Below are 25090 nucleotides of genomic sequence, written 5' to 3' on the forward strand. Positions count from 1 at the left end.
TACATATATATATTTATTTATTTTAAGCTTGGGGGGCCAAGTAAAACCGCAAATATAAATATATATATAGTTGGACATAAGTCTGTAAAAACACCAGGAAATCAGCTCTAAGTGATTTTAATTTAAGAAATCTGTATTCTCACACATAATAGAGAGACAAGTGATGAATACAAATGTACGCATGGGTTTGAAATATTTATGTTTTTAGTCAAACATTCTTTCTGCTTGGGCTTCTTGCGGTCAATTTGCAGTCCACAAATGATTAGTAATTATGTTCTTGCCCTCCTACCAATCCGCTGGAGAACAAGAATCAGCCCGCGGCTGAGTCTTGTTGATGATTCCGCCTTAAGGGGGTCAAAATTACAACGATGCTTCAATGAGTCATCTGGTTTACTGCGCAGTGCGCACTGCATACAAATAATAATACAAATATGAACATGATAAAGAAAGTTATCCAAGGCATAACAATAACCTATAAGGCTTTTGAAGGCAACTACGGCTTGTGTTAACTTTGATTGTGTTCCATGAAAAGTATAGACGTGTATGCAACATTACCGGCAAGTGACTTGATGTCTGACTCAGATGAGTTGTGTTCAATGCGGAAGACATATTTCGGTTGAATGCTTTCAGTTGCGCAACTGACTCGATATCCCCCTTTCACTTTTGCGCAAAAGGCTATTTATAGTTGTTAAACGGGAGTAACGCGAGTGTGTTGATATAACGGTCATATTGTCAAAATTCCGTGTTTAATAACCATCAGTATTTGTTAAAAGAAATGGCAACATATAAGTCCAAAATTAAGAGTGATCATATCAGGCGAAAATTATATTACAGGTTTTCCATTGCATGTGCAGTCCCACATTCACTCTTATAGCGATTGGTTATTCCCCATAATTTGCAACTATGTCAATGAACGTCATCGCTATATTTCCTTTGCGGTACCTCAAACTGTCGTGATTACCAGCCGAGGGAAACTGTTATTATAAATTGCTTTTGTCTGGGCAGTGTCTGAATAACATCCTAAAACCTACTCCGAGCAGGGAGTTATCGTCTTAAAAACAGGTTTTTAACCTGATTCCAGGACCTGTTCTGTTCCAGGTACTGTATCTACAGTCCTATCTACTTTCCATTGCATGCTTTTTAGCCGGGGCAGTTTTTACGTCCCAAATTGCACCTATCCCCTACAAGCGTACTAATTTGACCAGGACTCATAGGGCGCGAGTCATGTACACCAGATCCGGCGGTAGTAAACCAGATCGGACAGAAAATTGTTGCAAGTTGTAGTTTATTTGAAAACAACAACTTTTCAAATACTCAAGGTAGTCAAATATAGTTTAAACCTAAAATGCAACTATTTATTTTATTTTTATATTCATATACAGGTCTCAGAAAAACGATTTGAACTTATACCTTTACCTTTAGGAAAACCAAACAATATTTGAATGTATTTGAATACATATTTTATTTTATTTATTTATCCTTTATTTAACTAGGCAAGTCAGTTAAGAACAAATTCTTATTTACAATGAAGGCCTACCAAAAGGCCTCCTGCGGGGACAGGGGGCTGGGATTAAAATAAATAAATACATACAATATAAACAACATAGAAGTTATTTGAACAAATGTAAATAAAAACATATTTGATAGCTGCCAAATATTTGATGAAAAACCCAAAAACGACAACAGTTAGTTTGAATTAGTCTAAATATATGATTATTTTAACACACTGGAGCACTCAGATACTAATATACCATAAAGCCTATAATTAAACACATGAGGGATATAGAATCAACATAGTCATTTTTAAACTGCCAAAGTGGTCTAACAAATATATATACATTTACAATGAGTGTGCTATAAAACACGACATCCGGTTCTTATATAAGTGTAGTAACTTTGTGATTATGACAACAGCGTCATTGTTGTTAAGAGGACGCAGAACGTTGGAAATGTCTTTATGACGTCACAATGGAGTCATTACATAACGTGGAATAAGGATACATCACTATTCCTTCTGTACAGTAGTTGGAAGAAGAAAAAAACTCTCAGCTCATCGCTATGCAATTAAAATGCAATTACCCAAAATATTATGTAACAATATGCTGCTCTAAAAAAAAAGTAATTGCAGTTGTATAACACAGGCACCAGAACAGTTTAATGTGTTATTAAGTGTTATCGCGAACAGTAACAAAATATGACTATTAAGTGTCGAAAGGAAACTAAACATCCCAAAAACTGTCGTCTTGAATCAACTACAGCCAAGGAAGGTGGATAATCAGGTTCGTTCGTGTTCCTAGTAAACTGTCCCTTTTGAAGGGATACTTGGGGATTTGGGGCAATGAGGTCCTTTATCTACCTGCCCAGAATCAGATGAACTTGTGGACACAATTTGTATGTCTGCGTGCAGTTTGAAGGATGTTGCTAACTAGCGTTAGCGCAACGGCTAGAAGTCTATGGGTATCTGCTAATATGACGGTCAGAGATTGGTTGAAGATAGAAGGCAGTCAATCCAAAAAGTAGTCACACTTCCTGAAATCTGCATTCAAATAGTTTTAAAAAGTAGTCACACTTCCTGAAATCTGCATTCAAATAGTTTTAAAAAGTAGTCACACTTCCTGAAATCTGTATTCAAATAGTTTTAAAAAGTAGTCACACTTCCTGAAATCTGTATTCAAATAGTTTTAAAAAGTAGTCACACTTCCTGAAATCTGTATTCAAATAGTTTTAAAAAGTAGTCACACTTCCTGAAATCTGTATTCAAATAGTTTTAAAAAGTAGTCACTTCCTGAAATCTGTATTCAAATAGTTTTAAAAAGTAGTCACACTTCCTGAAATCTGTATTCAAATAGTTTAAAAAAGTAGTCACTTGCTGAAATCTGTATTCAAATAGTTTTAAAAAGTAGTCACACTTCCTGAAATCTGTATTCAAATAGTTTTAAAAAGTAGTCACACTTCCTGAAATCTGCATTCAAATAGTTTTAAAAAGTAGTCACTTGCTGAAATCTGTATTCAAATAGTTTTAAAAAGTAGTCACACTTCCTGAAATCTGTATTCAAATAGTTTTAAAAAGTAGTCACACTTCCTGAAATCTGTATTCAAATAGTTTTAAAAAGTAGTCACACTTCCTGAAATCTGCATTCAAATAGTTTTAAAAAGTAGTCACTTGCTGAAATCTGGATTCAAATAGTTTTAAAAAGTAGTCACACTTCCTGAAATCTGTATTCAAATAGTTTTAAAAAGTAGTCACACTTCCTGAAATCTGTATTCAAATAGTTTTAAAAAGTAGTCACACTTCCTGAAATCTGTATTCAAATAGTTTTAAAAAGTAGCCACACTTCCTGAAATCTGTATTCAAATAGTTTTAAAAAGTAGCCACTTCCTGAAATCTGTATTCAAATAGTTTTAAAAAGTAGTCACACTTCCTGAAATCTGTATTCATATGGTTTTAAAAAGTCACCTCCAAAGTGGCTATTTGCTCCCCAATCATTCCAAAGCAGTGAAAGGGAATGGGGCGCCATGTGGGACAAACAGAGTGAAGTGTATGGAGTATAATATTCAGACCCAGGCCTAAGAGATTGAACAGGCTGGCACTAATGGTGAGTGTTCATCGGTTTGCCAACACAAACTAAAAACTGCTGTGAAATTAACTGTGATGAAACTACGTTGAAAACGAGCAGAAAGCGTGGATTTTTAATACAAAACTGACCCAGATTTAATGTGAATAAATGACTCGAAATAAATGTTGTATCGTTTGTCTGTAAATCATTTCTCCACTCTCAATTCTGTCTGCAAATGGTGAGTACGGCATGCCCTACCCTTCAAGAGCCTACGTCCCAAACGACACCCTATGGGCCCTGGTCAATAATAGTGCACTACACAAGGAATAGGGTGCAATTTGGAACGCAGAAATAGATGAGGTGGGGGGGGGGGGGGGACAATAAGCAAAGCTGCATCTGAAATCTTATTAAAAAACCTGACGTAAGATTATTAAAAGATTAGCTTCACTTAGTTCCATCTCAGCACACTCTCTGTTTGTTTCTGTCCTGTGAACAAAGAGTCTTCAGTTTACATGGAGGTAGGAGAGGGAGGAGAGAGAGAGGCGGGAGAGGCAGGAGAGGGAGAGGCAGGGGAGGGAGGAGAGAGAGAGGCAGGAGAGGGAGAGGGAGGAGAGAGAGAGGCAGGAGAGGCAGAAGAGGAGAGGCAGGGGAGGAGAGGCAGGAGAGGGAGAGGCAGGAGAGGGAGGAGAGAGAGAGGCAGGAGAGGGAGAGGCAGGAGAGAGAGGCAGGGGGAGAGGCAGAAGAGGAGAGGCAGGAGAGGAGAGGCAGGAGAGGGAGAGGCAAGAGAGGGAGGGAGGAGAGAGAGAGGCAAGAGAGGGAGGGAGGAGAGAGGCAGGAGAGAGAGAGGCAGGAGAGAGAGGCGAGAGAGAGAGAGGCAGGAGAGGCAGAAGAGGAGAGGCAGAAGAGGAGAGGCAGGGGAGAAGAGGCAGGAGAGTTGAGGCAGGAGAGTTGAGGCAGGAGAGGGAGAGGCAGGAGAGGCAGTAGAGGGAGGCAGGAGAGAAGAGGCGAGAGAGAGAGAGGCAGGAGAGGCAGAAGAGGAGAGGCAGGGGAGAAGAGGCAGGGGAGAAGAGGCAGGAGAGTTGAGGCAGTAGAGGGAGAGGCAGTAGAGGGAGAGGCAGGAGAGAAGAGGCAGGAGAGGGAGAGGCAGGAGAGGGAGAGGCAGGAGAGGGAGAGGCAGGAGAGGGAGGCAGTAGAGGAGAGGCAGGGGGAGAGCAGGAGGGGAGGCAGATTTAATCACTCAACTGAATTGATTCACAGATTTCACACAATGAAATGGTCTACTTTTAGGATGGAACTGAAAATAGATTTCATTTCATTTCCACATCCTTGATTCAATAACCTTTTCACTTTGTATGTTTACAGACATGATATTTGTTGTTTGTAAGTATTTAGGAAACCCACATTCTCTGATTCATTTAGCCCAACTCTCTCAGAATAAGTAGGCTGATTATCCAGCATCTCTCTTCATGACCTGAGTCACCTCTCCTGATCCCTTTGTGGTGTATTCCAGGGACGACACTGCCCCCCACTGGTCTATGACAGTAACTGCAGGTTCTCAACACCAAAGGCTATAGGATTTTTAAAATGTATTTTTTATTTAACTAGGCAAGTCAGAACAATAAAATAATTATTATTTACAATGACAGCCTACCCCCCCCCCCCCAAAATAAACCTTTATTGAACTGACTAAAAAATATGAAGCCCTTATGTATAAATAAAGAGAGGTTTTGTTATATAAAACTTCAGAAGAGTGCAATTCTGTGACGAACAATTACGATCAGACACAGCAGCAAGGTAACATTTGGTCACAACAACAACAAAATGTCATGTTTTTTCCTCACTTAAATAAAAGTCTAATTATTATTGTCAGGTTTGATGAGTTGGCGTACCCCAGAATAGTGTCTCGGTAGTCTACCTCTTCTGGACCAGAATCATGCCTCGGTAGTCTACCTCTTCTGGATCTGTCTCTTCATAATCTGATCTAGGATCAGGTCTCCCTGCTTCACGTCCGTGTTGCCACAGCCAACCACCGGACAGCTGTGGGACGGAGAAAGGAATATGCTAATGAATCAATCTAATGTTTCACTGCAACAGTTGTTTAAGTGTAAAACAAGGTGAAAAAAACAGCAGGGTAGGACGGAGAGATGACATCACATCCTGGTTGACAAGGTGCTATAGCAACAGGGTAGGGGACAGAGAGACGACATCACATCCTGATTGACAAGGTGCTATAGCAACAGGGTAGGACAGAGAGATGACATCACATCCTGGTTGACAAGGTGCTATAGCAACAGGGTAGGACAGAGAGACGACATCACATCCTGGTTGACAAGGTGCTATAGCAACAGGGTAGGGGACAGAGAGACTACATCACATCCTGGTTGACAAGGTGCTATAGCAACAGGGTAGGGGACAGAGAGACGACATCACATCCTGATTGACAAGGTGCTATAGCAACAGGGTAGGACAGAGAGATGACATCACATCCTGGTTGACAAGGTGCTATAGCAACAGGGTAGGACAGAGAGACGACATCACATCCTGGTTGACAAGGTGCTATAGCAACAGGGTAGGGGACAGAGAGACGACATCACATCCTGATTGACAAGGTGCTATAGCAACAGGGTAGGACAGAGAGATGACATCACATCCTGGTTGACAAGGTGCTATAGCAACAGGGTAGGGGACAGAGAGACTACATCACATCCTGGTTGACAAGGTGCTATAACAACAGGGTAGGGGACAGAGAGATGACATCACATCCTGGTTGACAAGGTGCTATAACAACAGGGTAGGACAGAGAGATGACATCACATCCTGGTTGACAAGGTGCTATAGCAACAGGGTAGGACAGAGAGACGACATCACATCCTGATTGACAGGGTAGGACAGAGAGACGACATCACATCCTGGTTGACAAGGTGCTATAGCAACAGGGTAGGGGACAGAGACGACATCACATCCTGGTTGACAAGGTGCTATAGCAACAGGGTAGGACGGAGAGACAACATCACATCCTGGTTGACAAGGTGCTATAGCAACAGGGGTAGGACAGAGAGACGACATCACATCCTGAATGACAAGGTGCTATAGCAACAGGGTAGGACAGAGAGATGACATCACATCCTGGTTGACAAGGTGCTATAACAACAGGGTAGGGGACAGAGAGACGACATCACATCCTGGTTGACAAGGTGCTATAGCAACAGGCAGACTCAAGACAACAGAGTGTAAATGAATTGACTCAACCAGACAATAGGAGCGTCACGTCTCACCGTAACTTCTTCTTCTGGTTTTGCCTGGCCTTGATCATCCCCATAATGGCGTCCCGGTCGTAGTGGTGGTTACACTTCTTGTTCTTCATTGGGTTCACCATCTCCACCTGCAGGGCCACACAACAACATGGAGACAACACGACTGTAAGTATTTATTGTCCTGTTGCCGGGCAGATTAGTTTACAGTGGGGAAAGACACACCATCAGGAGGAGAGAGACCAACCTGAGTCAGGGGACAGGTTAGTTACTGACAGGAGGAGTAGAGACCAACCTGAGTCAGGGGACAGGTTAGTTACTGACAGGAGGAGAGAGACCAACCTGAGTCAGGGGACAGGTTAGTTACTGACAGGAGGAGAGAGACCAACCTGAGTCAGGGGACAGGTTAGTTACTGACAGGAGGAGTAGAGACCAACCTGAGTCAGGGGACAGGTTAGTTACTGACAGGAGGAGAGAGACCAACCTGAGTCAGGGGACAGGTTAGTTACTGACAGGAGGAGAGAGACCAACCTGAGGGGACAGGTTAGTTACTGACAGGAGGAGTAGAGACCAACCTGAGTCAGGGGACAGGTTAGATACTGACAGGAGGAGTAGAGACCAACCTGAGTCAGGGGACAGGTTAGATACTGACAGGAGGAGTAGAGACCAACCTGAGTCAGGGGACAGGTTAGATACTGACAGGAGGAGTAGAGACCAACCTGAGTCAGGGGACAGGTTAGTTACTGACAGGAGGAGTAGAGACCAACCTGAGTCAGGGGACAGGTTAGATACTGACAGGAGGAGTAGAGACAAACCTGAGTCAGGGGACAGGTTAGATACTGACAGGAGGAGTAGAGACCGACAGGTTAGTTACTGACAGGAGTAGTAGAGACCAACCTGAGTCAGGGGACAGGTTAGTTACTGACAGGAGTAGTAGAGACCAACCTGAGGGGACAGGTTAGATACTGACAGGAGGAGAGAGACCAACCTGAGTCAGGGGACAGGTTAGTTACTGACAGGAGGAGTAGAGACCAACCTGAGTCAGGGGACAGGTTAGTTACTGACAGGAGTAGTAGAGACCAACCTGAGTCAGGGGACAGGTTAGTTACTGACAGGAGGAGTAAAGACCAACCTGAGTCAGGGGACAGGTTAGTTACTGACAGGAGGAGTAGAGACCAACCTGAGTCAGGGGACAGGTTAGTTACTGACAGGAGTAGTAGAGACCAACCTGAGTCAGGGGACAGGTTAGTTACTGACAGGAGGAGTAGAGACCAACCTGAGGGGACAGGTTAGATACTGACAGGAGGAGAGAGACCAACCTGAGTCAGGGGACAGGTTAGTTACTGACAGGAGGAGTAGAGACCAACCTGAGTCAGGGGACAGGTTAGTTACTGACAGGAGGAGAGAGACCAACCTGAGTCAGGGGACAGGTTAGTTACTGACAGGAGGAGAGAGACCAACCTGAGTCAGGGGACAGGTTAGTTACTGACAGGAGTAGTAGAGACCAACCTGAGTCAGGGGACAGGTTAGTTACTGACAGGAGGAGTAGAGACCAACCTGAGGGGACAGGTTAGATACTGACAGGAGGAGAGAGACCAACCTGAGTCAGGGGACAGGTTAGTTACTGACAAGAGGAGTAGAGACCAACCTGAGTGAGTGGACAGGTTAGTTACTGACAGGAGGAGTAGAGACCAAACTGAGTGAGTGGACAGGTTAGTTACTGACAGGAGGAGAGACCAACCTGAGTCAGGGGACAGGTGAGATACTGACAGGAGGAGAGACCAACCTGAGGGGACAGGTTAGATACTGACAGGAGGAGTAGAGACCAACCTGAGGGGACAGGTTAGTTACTGACAGGAGGAGTAGAGACCAACCTGAGTCAGAGGAAAGGTTCGATACTGACAGGAGGAGAGACCAACCTGAGTCAGGGGACAGGTTAGATACTGACAGGAAGAGTAGAGACCAACCTGAGTCAGGGGACAGGTTAGATACTGACAAGGGTAGAGACCAACCTGAGTCAGGGGACAGGTTAGTTACTGACAGGAGGAGTAGAGACCAACCTGAGTCAGGGGACAGGTTAGATACTGACAGGAGGAGTAGAGACCAACCTGAGTCAGGGGACAGGTTAGATACTGACAGGGGTAGAGACCAACCTGAGTCAGGGGACAGGTTAGTTACTGACAGGAGGAGTAGAGACCAACCTGAGTCAGGGGACAGGTTAGATACTGACAGGAGGATTAGAGACCAACATGAGTCAGGGGACAGGTTAGTTACTGACAGGAGGAGTAGAGACCAACCTGAGTCAGGGGACAGGTTAGATACTGACAGGAGGAGTAGAGACCAACCTGAGTCAGGGGACAGGTTAGATACTGACAGGAGGAGAGACCAACCTGAGTCAGGGGACAGGTTAGATACTGACAGGAGGAGTAGACACCAACCTGAGGGGATAGGTTAGATACTGACAGGAGGAGGAGAGACCAACCTGAGTCAGGGGACAGGTTAGATACTGACAGGAGGAGTAGAGACCAACCTGAGTCAGGGGACAGGTTAGTTACTGACAGGCGGAGTAGAGACCAACCTGAGGGGATAGGTTAGATACTGACAGGAGGAGTAGAGACCAACCTGAGTCAGGGGACAGGTTAGATACTGACAGGAGGAGAGACCAACCTGAGGGGACAGGTTAGATACTGACAGGAGGAGTAGAGACCAACCTGAGGGGACAGGTTAGTTACTGACAGGAGGAGTAGAGACCAACCTGAGTCAGAGGAAAGGTTCGATACTGACAGGAGGAGAGACCAACCTGAGTCAGGGGACAGGTTAGATACTGACAGGAAGAGTAGAGACCAACCTGAGTCAGGGGACAGGTTAGATACTGACAGGGGTAGAGACCAACCTGAGTCAGGGGACAGGTTAGTTACTGACAGGAGGAGTAGAGACCAACCTGAGTCAGGGGACAGGTTAGATACTGACAGGAGGAGTAGAGACCAACCTGAGTCAGGGGACAGGTTAGATACTGACAGGAGGAGTAGAGACCAACCTGAGTCAGGGGACAGGTTAGATACTGACAGGGGTAGAGACCAACCTGAGTCAGGGGACAGGTTAGTTACTGACAGGAGGAGTAGAGACCAACCTGAGTCAGGGGACAGGTTAGATACTGACAGGAGGATTAGAGACCAACATGAGTCAGGGGACAGGTTAGTTACTGACAGGAGGAGTAGAGACCAACCTGAGTCAGGGGACAGGTTAGATACTGACAGGAGGAGTAGAGACCAACCTGAGTCAGGGGACAGGTTAGATACTGACAGGAGGAGAGACCAACCTGAGTCAGGGGACAGGTTAGATACTGACAGGAGGAGTAGACACCAACCTGAGGGGATAGGTTAGATACTGACAGGAGGAGGAGAGACCAACCTGAGTCAGGGGACAGGTTAGATACTGACAGGAGGAGTAGAGACCAACCTGAGTCAGGGGACAGGTTAGTTACTGACAGGCGGAGTAGAGACCAACCTGAGGGGATAGGTTAGATACTGACAGGAGGAGGAGAGACCAACCTGAGTCAGGGGACAGGTTAGATACTGACAGGAGGAGTAGAGACCAACCTGAGTCAGGGGACAGGTTAGATACTGACAGGAGGAGGAGAGACCAACCTGAGTCAGGGGACAGGTTAGTTACTGACAGGAGGAGTAGAGACCAACCTGAGTCAGGGGACAGGTTAGATACTGACAGGAGTAGAGACCAACCTGAGTCAGGGGACAGGTTAGATACTGACAGGAGGAGAGACCAACCTGAGTCAGGGGACAGGTTAAATACTGACAGGAGGAGTAGAGACCAACCTGAGTCAGGGGACAGGTTAGATACTGACAGGAAGAGTAGAGACCAACCTGAGTCAGGGGACAGGTTAGATACTGACAGGAGGAGTAGAGACCAACCTGAGTCAGGGGACAGGTTAGATACTGACAGGAGGAGTAGAGACCAACCTGAGTCAGGGGACAGGTTAGATACTGACAGGAGGAGGAGAGACCAACCTGAGTCAGGGGACAGGTTAGATACTGACAGGAGGAGTAGAGACCAACCTGAGTCAGGGGACAGGTTAGATACTGACAGGAGGAGTAGAGACCAACCTGAGTCAGGGGACAGGTTAGTTACTGACAGGAGGAGTAGAGACCAACCTGAGTCAGGGGACAGGTTAAATACTGACAGGAGGAGTAGAGACCAACCTGAGTCAGGGGACAGGTGAAGTTAACCTCACTCTGCGTCACAGCAACATCCTCATCCAGCTCCTCGTCCATATCCTCTGCTGCCTCAGGGTTCACTGATGGAGACAGAACATACACACAAGACAGGTTACCAGTCACCATGTGGGACATGCTGCTAGTCTACATACAACTAGTGTGTGTGTGTGTGTGTGTGTGTGTGTGTGTGTGTGTGTGTGTGTGTGTGCCTCACCTGTTTTGAGTGTGTTTCTGACGTTCTCCTTAAAGCTGACCAGCTTGACGTGGTTCTGCAGCTCTCCCTCAGACAGACGGCCGTGTCTCTCAGTGAACTTCTCCTTCACCAGAGACTTCAGTCTGAACATGGCCTCGGGCTCCTGGTTCCTCACCTGGAGAACAGGTATCATCAGACAGGTGCTGGGGGGGGGGGGGCAGACAGGTGCTGGGGGGGGCAGACAGGTGCTGGGGGGGGCAGACAGGTGCTGGGGGGGGCAGACAGGTGCTGGGGGGGGGGGGCAGACAGGTGCTGGGGGGGGCAGACAGGTGCTGGGGGGGGCAGACAGGTGCTGGGAGGGGGGGGGGCAGACAGGTGCTGGGAGGGGGCAGACAGGTGCTGGGAGGGGGGCAGACAGGTGCTGGGAGGGGGGCAGACAGGTGCTGGGAGGGGGGCAGACAGGTGCTGGGAGGGGGCAGACAGGTGCTGGGAGGGGGCAGACAGGTGCTGGGAGGGGGCAGACAGGTGCTGGGAGGGGGCAGACAAGTGCTGGGAGGGGGCAGACAGGTGCTATTCAGGTTCTGTTCAGACAGTTCTATGGGTTTGACTGGTTTAGTTTAATTACAGGACTAGGTAAATAGATCATCTATTGTCTGGTTTAGTTTAATAACACCAGGACTAGGTAAAGGTCCTCTATTGTCTGGTTTAGTTTAATAACACCATTACATGACTAGCTAAATAGATCATCTATTGTCTGGTTTAGTTTAATAACACCATTACATGACTAGGTAAATAGATCATCTATTGTCTGGTTTAGTTTAATAACACCATTACATGACTAGCTAAATAGATCATCTATTGTCTGATTTAGTTTAATAACACTAGGTAAATAGATCATCTATTGTCTGATATAGTTTAATAACACCAGGACTAGGTAAATAGATCATCTATTGTCTGGTTTAGGACTTAAATAGATAATCACTATAATAACATTACATGACTAGGTAAATAGATCCTCTATTGTCTGATATAGTTTAATAACACCAGGACTAGGTAAATAGATCATCTATTGTCTGGTTTAGTTTAATAACAGGACTAGGTAAATAGATCATCTATTGTCTGGTTTAGTTTAATAACACTATTGTCATTAACATGACTAGGTAAATAGATCATTGTCTATTGTTTAATAACTGGTAAATAGATCCTCTATTGTTTAATAACACCATTACATGACTAGGTAAATAGATCATCTATTGTCTGGTTTAGTTTAATAACACCATGACTAGGTAAATAGATCATCTATTGTCTGATATAGTTTAATAACACCAGGACTAGGTAAATAGATCATCTATTGTCTGGTTTAGTTTAATAACAGGACTAGGTAAATAGATCATCTATTGTCTGATATAGTTTAATAACACCATTACAGGACTAGGTAAATAGATCATCTATTGTCTGATATAGTTTAATAACACCAGGACTAGGTAAATAGATCATCTATTGTCTGGTTTAGTTTAATAACACCATTACAGGACTAGGTAAATAGATCATCTATTGTCTGATATAGTTTAATAACACCATTACAGGACTAGGTAAATAGATCATCTATTGTCTGGTTTAGTTTAATAACACCAGGACTAGGTAAATAGATCATCTATTGTCTGGTTTAGTTTAATAACACCATTACATGACTAGGTAAATAGATCATCTATTGTCTGGTTTAGTTTAATAACACCATTACATGACTAGGTAAATAGATCATCTATTGTCTGGTTTAGTTTAATAACACCAGGACTAGGTAAATAGATCATCTATTGTCTGGTTTAGTTTAATAACACCATTACAGGACTAGGTAAATAGATCATCTATTGTCTGGTTTAGTTTAATAACACCAGGACTAGGTAAATAGATCATCTATTGTCTGGTTTAGTTTAATAACACCAGGACTAGGTAAATAGATCATCTATTGTCTGGTTTAGTTTAATAACACCATTACATGACTAGGTAAATAGATCATCTATTGTCTGGTTTAGTTTAATAACACCATGACTAGGTAAATAGATCATCTATTGTCTGGTTTAGTTTAATAACACCAGGACTAGGTAAATAGATCATCTATTGTCTGGTTTAGTTTAATAACACCATTACATGACTAGGTAAATAGATCATCTATTGTCTGGTTTAGTTTAATAACACCATTACATGACTAGGTAAATAGATCATCTATTGTCTGGTTTAGTTTAATAACACCATTACATGACTAGGTAAATAGATCATCTATTGTCTGGTTTAGTTTAATAACATGACTAGGTAAATAGATCATCTATTGTCTGGTTTAGTTTAATACCATGACTAGGTAAATAGATCATCTATTGTCTGGTTTAGTTTAATACCATGACTAGGTAAATAGATCATCTATTGTCTGGTTTAGTTTAATAACACCATTACATTAAATAGATCATCTATTGTCTGGTTTAGTTTAATAACACCAGGACTAGGTAAATAGATCATCTATTGTCTGGTTTAGTTTAATAACACCAGGACTAGGTAAATAGATCATCTATTGTCTGGTTTAGTTTAATTTAATAACATTACATGACTAGGTAAATAGATCATCTATTGTCTGGTTTAGTTTAATAACACCAGGACTAGGTAAATAGATCATCTATTGTCTGGTTTAGTTTAATAACACCAGGACTAGGTAAATAGATCATCTATTGTCTGGTTTAGTTTAATAACACCATGACTAGGTAAATAGATCATCTATTGTCTGGTTTAGTTTAATAACACCATTACATGACTAGGTAAATAGATCATCTATTGTCTGGTTTAGTTTAATAACACCATTACACTAGGTAAATAGATCATCTATTGTCTGGTTTAGTTTAATAACACCATGACTAGGTAAATAGATCATCTATTGTCTGGTTTAGTTTAATAACACCATTACATGACTAGGTAAATAGATCATCTATTGTCTGGTTTAGTTTAATAACACCATTAAATAGATCCATATACTAGGTATGATTGTCTGGTTTAGTTTAATAACTAGGTAAATAGATCATCTATTGTCTGGTTTAGTTTAATAACACCATTACATGACTAGGTAAATAGATCATCTATTGTCTGGTTTAGTTTAATAACACCATGACTAGGTAAATAGATCATCTATTGTCTGGTTTAGTTTAATAACACCATGACTAGGTAAATAGATCATCTATTGTCTGGTTTAGTTTAATAACACCATGACTAGGTAAATAGATCATCTATTGTCTGGTTTAGTTTAATAACACCATGACTAGGTAAATAGATCATCTATTGTCTGATATAGTTTAATAACACCATGACTAGGTAAATAGATCATCTATTGTCTGGTTTAGTTTAATAACACCAGGACTAGGTAAATAGATCATCTATTGTCTGGTTTAGTTTAATAACACCAGGACTAGGTAAATAGATCATCTATTGTCTGGTATAGTTTAATAACACCAGGACTAGGTAAATAGATCATCTATTGTCTGATATAGTTTAATAACACCAGGACTAGGTAAATAGATCATCTATTGTCTGGTTTAGTTTAATAACACCAGGACTAGGTAAATAGATCATCTATTGTCTGGTTTAGTTTAATAACACCATTACATGACTAGGTAAATAGATCATCTATTGTCTGATATAGTTTAATAACACCATTACATGACTAGGTAAATAGATCATCTATTGTCTGGTTTAGTTTAATAACACCAGGACTAGGTAAATAGATCATCTATTGTCTGGTTTAGTTTAATAACACCATGACTAGGTAAATAGATCATCTATTGTCTGGTTTAGTTTAATAACACCATGACTAGGTAAATAGATCATCTATTGTCTGGTTTAGTTTAATAACACCATTACATGACTAGGTAAATAGATCATCTATTGTCTGGTTTAGTTTAATAACACCATTACATGACTAGGTAAATAGATCATCTATTGTCTGATATAGTTTAATAACACTAGGTAAATAGATCATCTATTGTCTGATGACTAGGTAAATAGATCATCTATTGTCTGGTTTAGTTTAATAACACCATACTAGGTAAATAGATCATTGTCTGGTTTAGTTTAATAACACCATGACTAGGTAAATAGATCATCTATTGTCTGATATAGTTTAATAACACCATTACATGACTAGGTAAATAGATCATCTATTGTCTGATATAGTTTAATAACACCATGACTAGGTAAATAGATCATCTATTGTCTGGTTTAGTTTAATAACACCAGGACTAGGTAAATAGATCATCTATTGTCTGATATAGTTTAATAACACCATGACTAGGTAAATAGATCATCTATTGTCTGATATAGTTTAATAACACCAGGACTAGGTAAATAGATCATCTATTGTCTGATATAGTTTAATAACAGGACTAGGTAAATAGATCATCTATTGTCTGATATAGTTTAATAACACCAGGACTAGGTAAATAGATCATCTATTGTCTGGTTTAGTTTAATAACACCAGGACTAGGTAAATAGATCATCTATTGTCTGGTTTAGTTTAATAACACCATTACATGACTAGGTAAATAGATCATCTATTGTCTGATATAGTTTAATAACACCAGGACTAGGTAAATAGATCATCTATTGTCTGATATAGTTTAATAACACCAGGACTAGGTAAATAGATCATCTATTGTCTGGTTTAGTTTAATAACACCATTACATGACTAGGTAAATAGATCATCTATTGTCTGATATAGTTTAATTTAATAACACCTGATATAGACTAGGTAAATAGATCATCTATTGTCTGATATAGTTTAATAACACCATTACTAGGTAAATAGATCATCTATTGTCTGATTTAGTTTAATAACACCATGACTAGGTAAATAGATCATCTATTGTCTGGTTTAGTTTAATAACACCAGGACTAGGTAAATAGATCATCTATTGTCTGGTATAGTTTAATAACACCATGACTAGGTAAATAGATCATCTATTGTCTGGTATAGTTTAATAACACCAGGACTAGGTAAATAGATCATCTATTGTCTGGTTTAGTTTAATAACACCAGGACTAGGTAAATAGATCATCTATTGTCTGGTTTAGTTTAATAACACCAGGACTAGGTAAATAGATCATCTATTGTCTGATATAGTTTAATAACACCATGACTAGGTAAATAGATCATCTATTGTCTGATATAGTTTAATAACACCAGGACTAGGTAAATAGATCATCTATTGTCTGGTTTAGTTTAATAACACCAGGACTAGGTAAATAGATCATCTATTGTCTGATATAGTTTAATAACACCAGGACTAGGTAAATAGATCATCTATTGTCTGGTTTAGTTTAATAACACCAGGACTAGGTAAATAGATCATCTATTGTCTGGTATAGTTTAATAACACCAGGACTAGGTAAATAGATCATCTATTGTCTGGTTTAGTTTAATAACACCAGGACTAGGTAAATAGATCATCTATTGTCTGATATAGTTTAATAACACCAGGACTAGGTAAATAGATCATCTATTCTGATATAGTTTAATAACTAGGTAAATAGATCATCTATTGTCTTAATTTAATAACACCAGGACTAGGTAAATAGATCATCTATTGTCTGATATAGTTTAATAACACCAGGACTAGGTAAATAGATCATCTATTGTCTGGTTTAGTTTAATAACACCAGGACTAGGTAAATAGATCATCTATTGTCTGGTATAGTTTAATAACACCAGGACTAGGTAAATAGATCATCTATTGTCTGATATAGTTTAATAACACCAGGACTAGGTAAATAGATCATCTATTGTCTGATTGTTTAATAACACCAGGACTAGGTAAATAGTTTTGTCTGAATAAATAACACCAGGACTAGGTAAATAGATCATCTATTGTCTGGTTTAGTTTAATAACACCAGGACTAGGTAAATAGATCATCTATTGTCTGGTATAGTTTAATAACACCAGGACTAGGTAAATAGATCATCTATTGTCTGGTATAGTTTAATAACACCAGGACTAGGTAAATAGATCATCTATTGTCTGGTTTAGTTTAATAACACCAGGACTAGGTAAATAGATCATCTATTGTCTGGTTTAGTTTAATAACACCAGGACTAGGTAAATAGATCATCTATTGTCTGGTTTAGTTTAATAACACCAGGACTAGGTAAATAGATCATCTATTGTCTGGTTTAGTTTAATAACACCAGGACTGACTAGGTAAATAGATCATCTATTGTCTGGTTTAGTTTAATAACACCAGGACTAGGTAAATAGATCATCTATTGTTTAATAACTGGTTTCTAGTTTAATAACACCAGGACTAGGTAAATAGATCATCTATTGTCTGGTATAGTTTAATAACACCAGGACTAGGTAAATAGATCATCTATTGTCTGATTTAGTTTAATAACACCATGACTAGGTAAATAGATCATCTATTGTCTGGTTTAGTTTAATAACACCAGGACTAGGTAAATAGATCATCTATTGTCTGGTTTAATTTAATAACACTATTGTCAGGACTAGGTAAATAGATCATCTATTGTCTGGTTTAGTTTAATAACACCTAGGACTAGGTAAATAGATCATCTATTGTCTGGTTTAGTTTAATAACACCATTACATGACTAGGTAAATAGATCATCTATTGTCTGGTTTAGTTTAATAACACCAGGACTAGGTAAATAGATCATCTATTGTCTGGTTTAGTTTAATAACACCAGGACTAGGTAAATAGATCATCTATTGTCTGATATAGTTTAATAACACCAGGACTTAATAACATCTATTGTCTGATATAGTTTAATAACATGACTAGGTAAATAGATCATCTATTGTCTGGTTTAGTTTAATAACACCAGGACTAGGTAAATAGATCATCTATTGTCTGGTTTAGTTTAATAACACCAGGACTAGGTAAATAGATCATCTATTGTCTGGTTTAGTTTAATAACACCAGGACTAGGTAAATAGATCATCCTCTATTGTCTGATTTAGTTTAATAACACCATGGACTAGGTAAATAGATCATCTATTGTCTGGTTTAGTTTAATAACACCATGACTAGGTAAATAGATCATCTATTGTCTGATATAGTTTAATAACACCAGGACTAGGTAAATAGATCATCTATTGTCTGGTTTAGTTTAATAACACCATTACATGACTAGGTAAATAGATCATCTATTGTCTGGTTTAGTTTAATAACACCAGGACTAGGTAAATAGATCATCTATTGTCTGGTTATAGTTTAATAACACCAGGACTAGGTAAATAGATCTGGTTTAGTTTAATCTATTAAATAGATCATCTATTGGTTTAGTTTAATAACACCAGGACTAGGTAAATAGATCATCTATTGTCTGGTTTAGTTTAATAACACCAGGACTAGGTATCATAGATCATCTAAATTCATCTATTGTCTGGTTTAGTTTAATAACACCAGGACTATTAAATAGATCATCTATTGTCTGATATAGTTTAATAACACCAGGACTAGGTAAATAGATCATCTATTGTCTGGTTTAGTTTAATAACACTGATAGGTAAATAGATCATCTAGCTGTCTGATATAGTTTAATAACTGCCGACTGGTAAATAGATCCACAGATATTGATCTCCAGTTTAATAACACCAGGACTAGGTAAATAGATCATCTATTGTCTGATTTAGTTTAATACAGGACTAGGTCACAATGAGATCATCTTTGACTGGTTGATAGTTTAATAACACCACCTCTGGTAAATGACACTATTGTGATTAGTTTAATAACACCAGGACTAGGTAAATAGATCATCTAGTGTCTGGCACAACCTAGTTTATCATAACAGCTCCACTAGGTAAATAGATCATCTATTGTCTCAGTTCCTTAATAATCATCACTAGGTAAAAATCATTCATATCTCTGTATACTTTAATAACACCAGGACTGGTAAATAATCATCTATTGTCTGAAATGGTTTAGTTTAATAACACCAGCACTAGGTAAATAGATCATCTATTGTACTGTTGTTTAATAACACCAGGACTGACACTATTGTCTGGTAGTAGTTTAATTCCATCTATTGTCTGGTTTAGAATAACACCACTAGGTAAATAGATCATCTATTGTCTGATATAGTTTAATAACACCAGGACTAGTAAATAGATCATCTATTGTCTGATATAGTTTAATAACACCATAGACTAGGTAAATAGATCATCTATTGACTGGTTTAGTTTAATAACACCATTTGGTAAATGATCTCTATTGTGTCAGTTTAATAACACCAGGACTAGGTAAATAGATCATCTATTGTCTGATATAGTTTAATAACACCAACTAGGTAAATAGATCATCTATTGACTGGTTTAGTTTAATAACACCAGGACTAGGTAAATAGATCATCTATTGAGATGGTAACCTAGTTTAATAACACCAGGACTAGTAAATAGATCCTCTAGTCTGACACAAGCTTCCAAATGGTAAACAGTTCATTCTGATGATCTCTGGTTTTAATACTGTAAATGTTATTGACTGGTGACATAACAAGGACTAGAGATCCAAATGGTAGACAGCATTCCATATCTCTGTTTACTGTTGTTATAGTGACACAAGGTTCCAAATGGTAGACAGCATTCCATATCTCTGTTTACTGTTGTTATAGTAACACAAGCTTCCAAATGGTAGAACAGCATTCCATATCTCTGTTTACTGTTGTTATAGATGCCACTGACACAAGCTTCCAAATGGTAGACAGCATTCCATAGCTCTGTTTACTGTTGTTATGGTGACACACCTGCTTCCAAATGGTAGACAGCATTCCATAGCTCTGTTTACTGTTGTTATGGTGACACAAGCTTCCAAATGGTAGACAGCATTCCATAGCTCTGTTTACTGTTGTTATGGTGACACACGCTTCCAAATGGTAGACAGCATTCCATATCTCTGTTTACTGTTGTTATGGTGACACACGCTTCCAAATGGTAGACAGCATTCCATAGCTCTGTATACTGTTGTTATGGTGACACACGCTTCCAAATGGTAGACAGCATTCCATAGCTCTGTTTACTGTTGTTATGGTGACACACGCTTCCAAATGGTAGACAGCATTCCATATCTCTGTATACTGTTGTTATGGTGACACAAGCTTCCAAATGGTAGACAGCATTCCATAGCTCTGTATACTGTTGTTATGGTGACACAAGCTTCCAAATGGTAGACAGCATTCCATAGCTCTGTATACTGTTGTTATGGTGACACACGCTTCCAAATGGTAGACAGCATTCCATAGCTCTGTTTACTGTTGTTATGGTGACACACGCTTCCAAATGGTAGACAGCATTCCATATCTCTGTATACTGTTGTTATGGTGACACAAGCTTCCAAATGGTAGACAGCATTCCATAGCTCTGTATACTGTTGTTATGGTGACACAAGCTTCCAAATGGTAGACAGCATTCCATAGCTCTGTTTACTGTTGTTATGGTGACACACGCTTCCAAATGGTAGACAGCATTCCATAGCTCTGTATACTGTTGTTATGGTGACACACGCTTCCAAATGGTAGACAGCATTCCATAGCTCTGTTTACTGTTGTTATGGTGACACACGCTTCCAAATGGTAGACAGCATTCCATAGCTCTGTTTACTGTTGTTATGGTGACACACGCTTCCAAATGGTAGACAGCATTCCATAGCTCTGTTTACTGTTGTTATGGTGACACACGCTTCCAAATGGTAGACAGCATTCCATAGCTCTGTTTACTGTTGTTATGGTGACACAAGCTTCCAAATGGTAGACAGCATTCCATAGCTCTGTATACTGTTGTTATGGTGACACACCTGCTTCCAAATGGTAGACAGCATTCCATAGCTCTGTATACTGTTGTTATGGTGACACAGTGCTTCCAAATGGTAGACAGCATTCCATAGCTCTGTATACTGTTGTTATGGTGACACACGCTTCCAAATGGTATGACAAACCTGCATTCCATAATCTCTGTTTACTGTTGTTATGGTGACACACAATAGAGATGTCCAAATGGTTTCTGCAGCATTCCATAACTCTGTTTACTGTAGAGATGTTCCACTAATCTACCTGCTGTCTCTGCCACAAGTGTCTCTCTGATAAGATGTGCCATTAACCTACCTGCTGTTCTGCCACAAGTGTCTCTGTATAGAGATGTGCCATTAACCTACCTGGTTTCTGCCACAAGTGTCTCTCTGATAGAGATGTGCCACTAGATAGAGATGTGCAACCTACCTGCTGTTCTGCCATAGTGTCTCTGTGATAGTAGAAAATGTGTCCAACTAGCCTGCTGATAGAGATGTGCTAACCTGCTGTTTCTGCCACAAGTGTCTCTCTGATAGAGATGTGTCTGCTGTGTCTGTGTCTCTCTGAACCACTAACCTACCTGCTGTTTCTGCCACTAGTGTCTCTCTGATAGAGATGTGCCACTAACCTACCTGCTGTCTCTGCCACTGTGTCTCTCTGATAGAGATGTGCCACTAATATTTTCAAATGCCACAGTGTTTTTGACCTGGATGCCATAAAAACCTGCTCTCTGCCAAAATGTCTCATAGAGATGTGCCACTAACCTACCTGCTGTCTCTGCCACTAGTGTCTCTCTGATAGAGATGTGCCACTAACACAACCACTAGTGTCTCTCTGCCTGTCACTCTCTGATAGAGATGTGTGTCTCTCTGATAGAGATGTGCCACTAACCTACCTGCTGTCTCTGCCACAGGTGTCTCTCTGATAGAGATGTTCCACTAACCTACCTGCTGTCTCTGCCACAAGTGTCTCTCTGATAGAGATGTGCCACTAACCTACCTGCTGTCTCTGCCACTAGTGTCTCTCTGATAGAGATGTGCCACTAACCTACCTGCTGTCTCTGCCACAAGTGTCTCTCTGATAGAGATGTGCCACTAACCTACCTGCTGTCTCTGCCACTAGTGTCTCTCTGATAGAGATGTGCCACTAACCACTACCTGCTGTCTCTGCCACAAGTGTCTCTCTGATAGAGATGTGCCACTAACCTACCTGCTGTCTCTGCCACTAGTGTCTCTCTGATAGAGATGTGCCACTAACCTACCTGCTGTCTCTGCCACAAGTGTCTCTCTGATAGAGATGTGCCACCCTACCTGTGTCTCTGCCACTAGTGTCTCTCTGATAGAGATGTGCCACTAACCTACCTGCTGTCTCTGCCACTAGTGTCTCTCTGATAGAGATGTGCCACTAACCAACCTGCTGTCTCTGCCACAAGTGTCTCTCTGATAGAGATGTAACTCCTGCTGTCTACAAGATGATGTGCCACTAACCTACCTGCTGTCTCTGCCACTAGTGTCTCTCTGATAGAGATGTGCCACTAACCTACCTGCTGTCTCTGCCACAAGTGTCTCTCTGATAGAGATGTGCCACTAACCTACCTGCTGTCTCTGCCACTAGTGTCTCTCTGATAGAGATGTGCCACTAACCTACCTGCTGTCTCTGCCACTAGTGTCTCTCTGATAGAGATGTGCCACTAACCTACCTGCTGTCTCTGCCACTAGTGTCTCTCTGATAGAGATGTGCCACTAACCTACCTGCTGTCTCTGCCACTAGTGTCTCTCTGATAGAGATGTGCCACTAACCTACCTGCTGTCTCTGCCACTAGTGTCTCTCTGATAGAGATGTGCCACTAACCTACCTGCTGTCTCTGCCACTAGTGTCTCTCTGATAGAGATGTGCCACTAACCTACCTGCTGTCTCTGCCACTAGTGTCTCTCTGATAGAGATGTGCCACTAACCTACCTGCGGTCTCTGCCACGTCCAGAGCAACGTCGGTCACAATGTCCATCCCGTTCCAATATCCGTCTGACATGTTTTCAGACTAGACAGTGTGGAGTGGACTGCACTCAAGGACATGTTGAAATCTAAAACATGAAAGGATCTGAAACAAGAGATGTTAAGTTGTTAGAATATTAGGGCCCTTTTGTTTTGGTTAATCGTGTTTGTCACATAACATTTTTGTTAATTAAAAAAAAATACATTTATTTAAAAGATTTTCCATCAAACGGTCCTACTTTCTTTTTCATGTCAGATGGTCCAGAATCATCCTCAGACAATTGCTTTCATTTTTGTTCTAATTCAAATTTATAGAAAAGGCTTAAAATTAAAAAAGGTTACATTCCAGGTCATGTGACATGATTAACCAAAACACCGGGACCCAGTTATAATGAATCAACACGATTAACCAAAACACAGGGACCCGGTTATAATGAATCCACACCCAAAACACAGGGTCCTAGTTATAATGAATCAACCAAAAAACACAGGGTCCTAATTATAATGAATCAACCAAAACACAGGGTCCCAGTTATAATGAATCAACCAAAACACAGGGTCCTGGTTATAATGAATGAACCAAAACACAGGGACCCGGTTATAATGAATCAACCAAAACACAGGGTCCCGGTTATAATGAATGAACCAAAACACAGGGACCTGGTTATAATGAATCAACCAAAACACAGGGACCTGGTTATAATGAATCAACCAAAACACAGGGTCCTGGTTATAATGAATCAACCAAAACACAGGGTCCCGGTTATAATGAATCAACCAAAACACAGGGTCCTGGTTATAATGAATCAACACGAAACAAAACACAGGGTCCTGGTTATAATGAATCAACCAAAACACAGGGTCCTGGTTATAATGAACCAACACGATTAACCAAAACACAGGGTCCTGGTTATAATGAATCAACCAAAAAAACACAGGGTCCTGGTTATAATGAATCAACCAAAACACAGGGTCCCGGTTATAATGAATCAACCAAAACACAGGGTCCTGGTTATAATGAATCAAGCCACCCTCGGTATATTGGAGCAGATGCCAGGATGTCCAACCCTAAGCCCTGGAGAACTGGTGTGCAGGTTTTTGTTCCAGCCTTGCTCAAAACACACCTGATTCAGTTGCTCACCGAGACCTTGTGTAGTTGACTTAACGTTAGAGCAAGGTTGGAATAATAACTTGCATTTGGTCACAAAACAAGTTATCTGTAGCTACCTTCAGGTTGAATCCACGTATCACCAACAAGTGCACTGACTACGTTGATACCTGGCCAGCCGGTTAACGTTACGCTATAATCACTAACTATGGGCGGCTAAGCAAGAATGCCAATAAATAGCTCGCTCACCTCACGACTTTCCTCGCTGTGATGGTATATACAGGTTGTAGACGTGTTCTTTAATGTGTTGGTGTCTAAATAAGAGAAAATACTAAACAACTTTAGCTGCATAAAATGACCGGGAAAAGTTTGTTCTCGTTTCCGTTCCTCTTTGAGGTGGTCTAAATCTTCTTCGATGGGGTTTAACGGCGGTTGGCTTCCAATGTTAGTGGTGCATTACCGCCACCAACTGGACGGGGTATTGAATAAGATAATAACAACATTATTGAAAACTATTAATAATACAATTTCGGGAAAGGGAAAACGATATAAAAAACGTCAACTAAAAAAAACAAATAAATAAATTTATTAATCATACTTATCCAATCACAGTCCACTCCAATACTTCCCTGTGCAGGCTCAGGGGCATGTGATGGGCTACATTAACCTATGTGGTCTAATCTCGAAGCCATCCTTCCAAATCTCAACTCATAATATGTCAAGATTAGATGAGGAATATGACTTCCAGAAATTGTATATCTATACATAATGATTCATTAAGATGAGGAGTATGACTTCTAGAAATGGTTTATCTATACATGTCACTATACAGCATATAGAGGAAGCCTCTGTACCCACAGACACTGGACACCAAGTCAGGTAACCCCTATACCCACACAGACACTGGACACCAAGTCAGGTAACCCC

The 25090-nt window shown here is 40.7% G+C and overlaps 1 protein-coding gene across 1 annotated transcript; it reads right to left on the reverse strand.

Annotated features, from left to right (window-relative positions):
- Positions 1-1462: 1462 nt before the first annotated feature.
- On the reverse strand, positions 1463-24449 carry LOC135534071 (E3 SUMO-protein ligase NSE2-like). Its single transcript, XM_064961213.1, is given in 9 exon segments — positions 1463-5594; positions 6833-6939; positions 11026-11120; positions 11255-11461; positions 11581-11761; positions 22970-23073; positions 23076-23161; positions 24087-24179; positions 24413-24449. Coding segments are annotated over 7 exon segments (846 nt in total). The 5' UTR covers positions 23137-23161; positions 24087-24179; positions 24413-24449; the 3' UTR covers positions 1463-5503.
- Positions 24450-25090: the final 641 nt, after the last annotated feature.

Source organism: Oncorhynchus masou, unplaced genomic scaffold (assembly GCF_036934945.1).
Source record: "Oncorhynchus masou masou isolate Uvic2021 unplaced genomic scaffold, UVic_Omas_1.1 unplaced_scaffold_2970, whole genome shotgun sequence".
Classification (NCBI taxonomy): domain Eukaryota; kingdom Metazoa; phylum Chordata; class Actinopteri; order Salmoniformes; family Salmonidae; genus Oncorhynchus; species Oncorhynchus masou.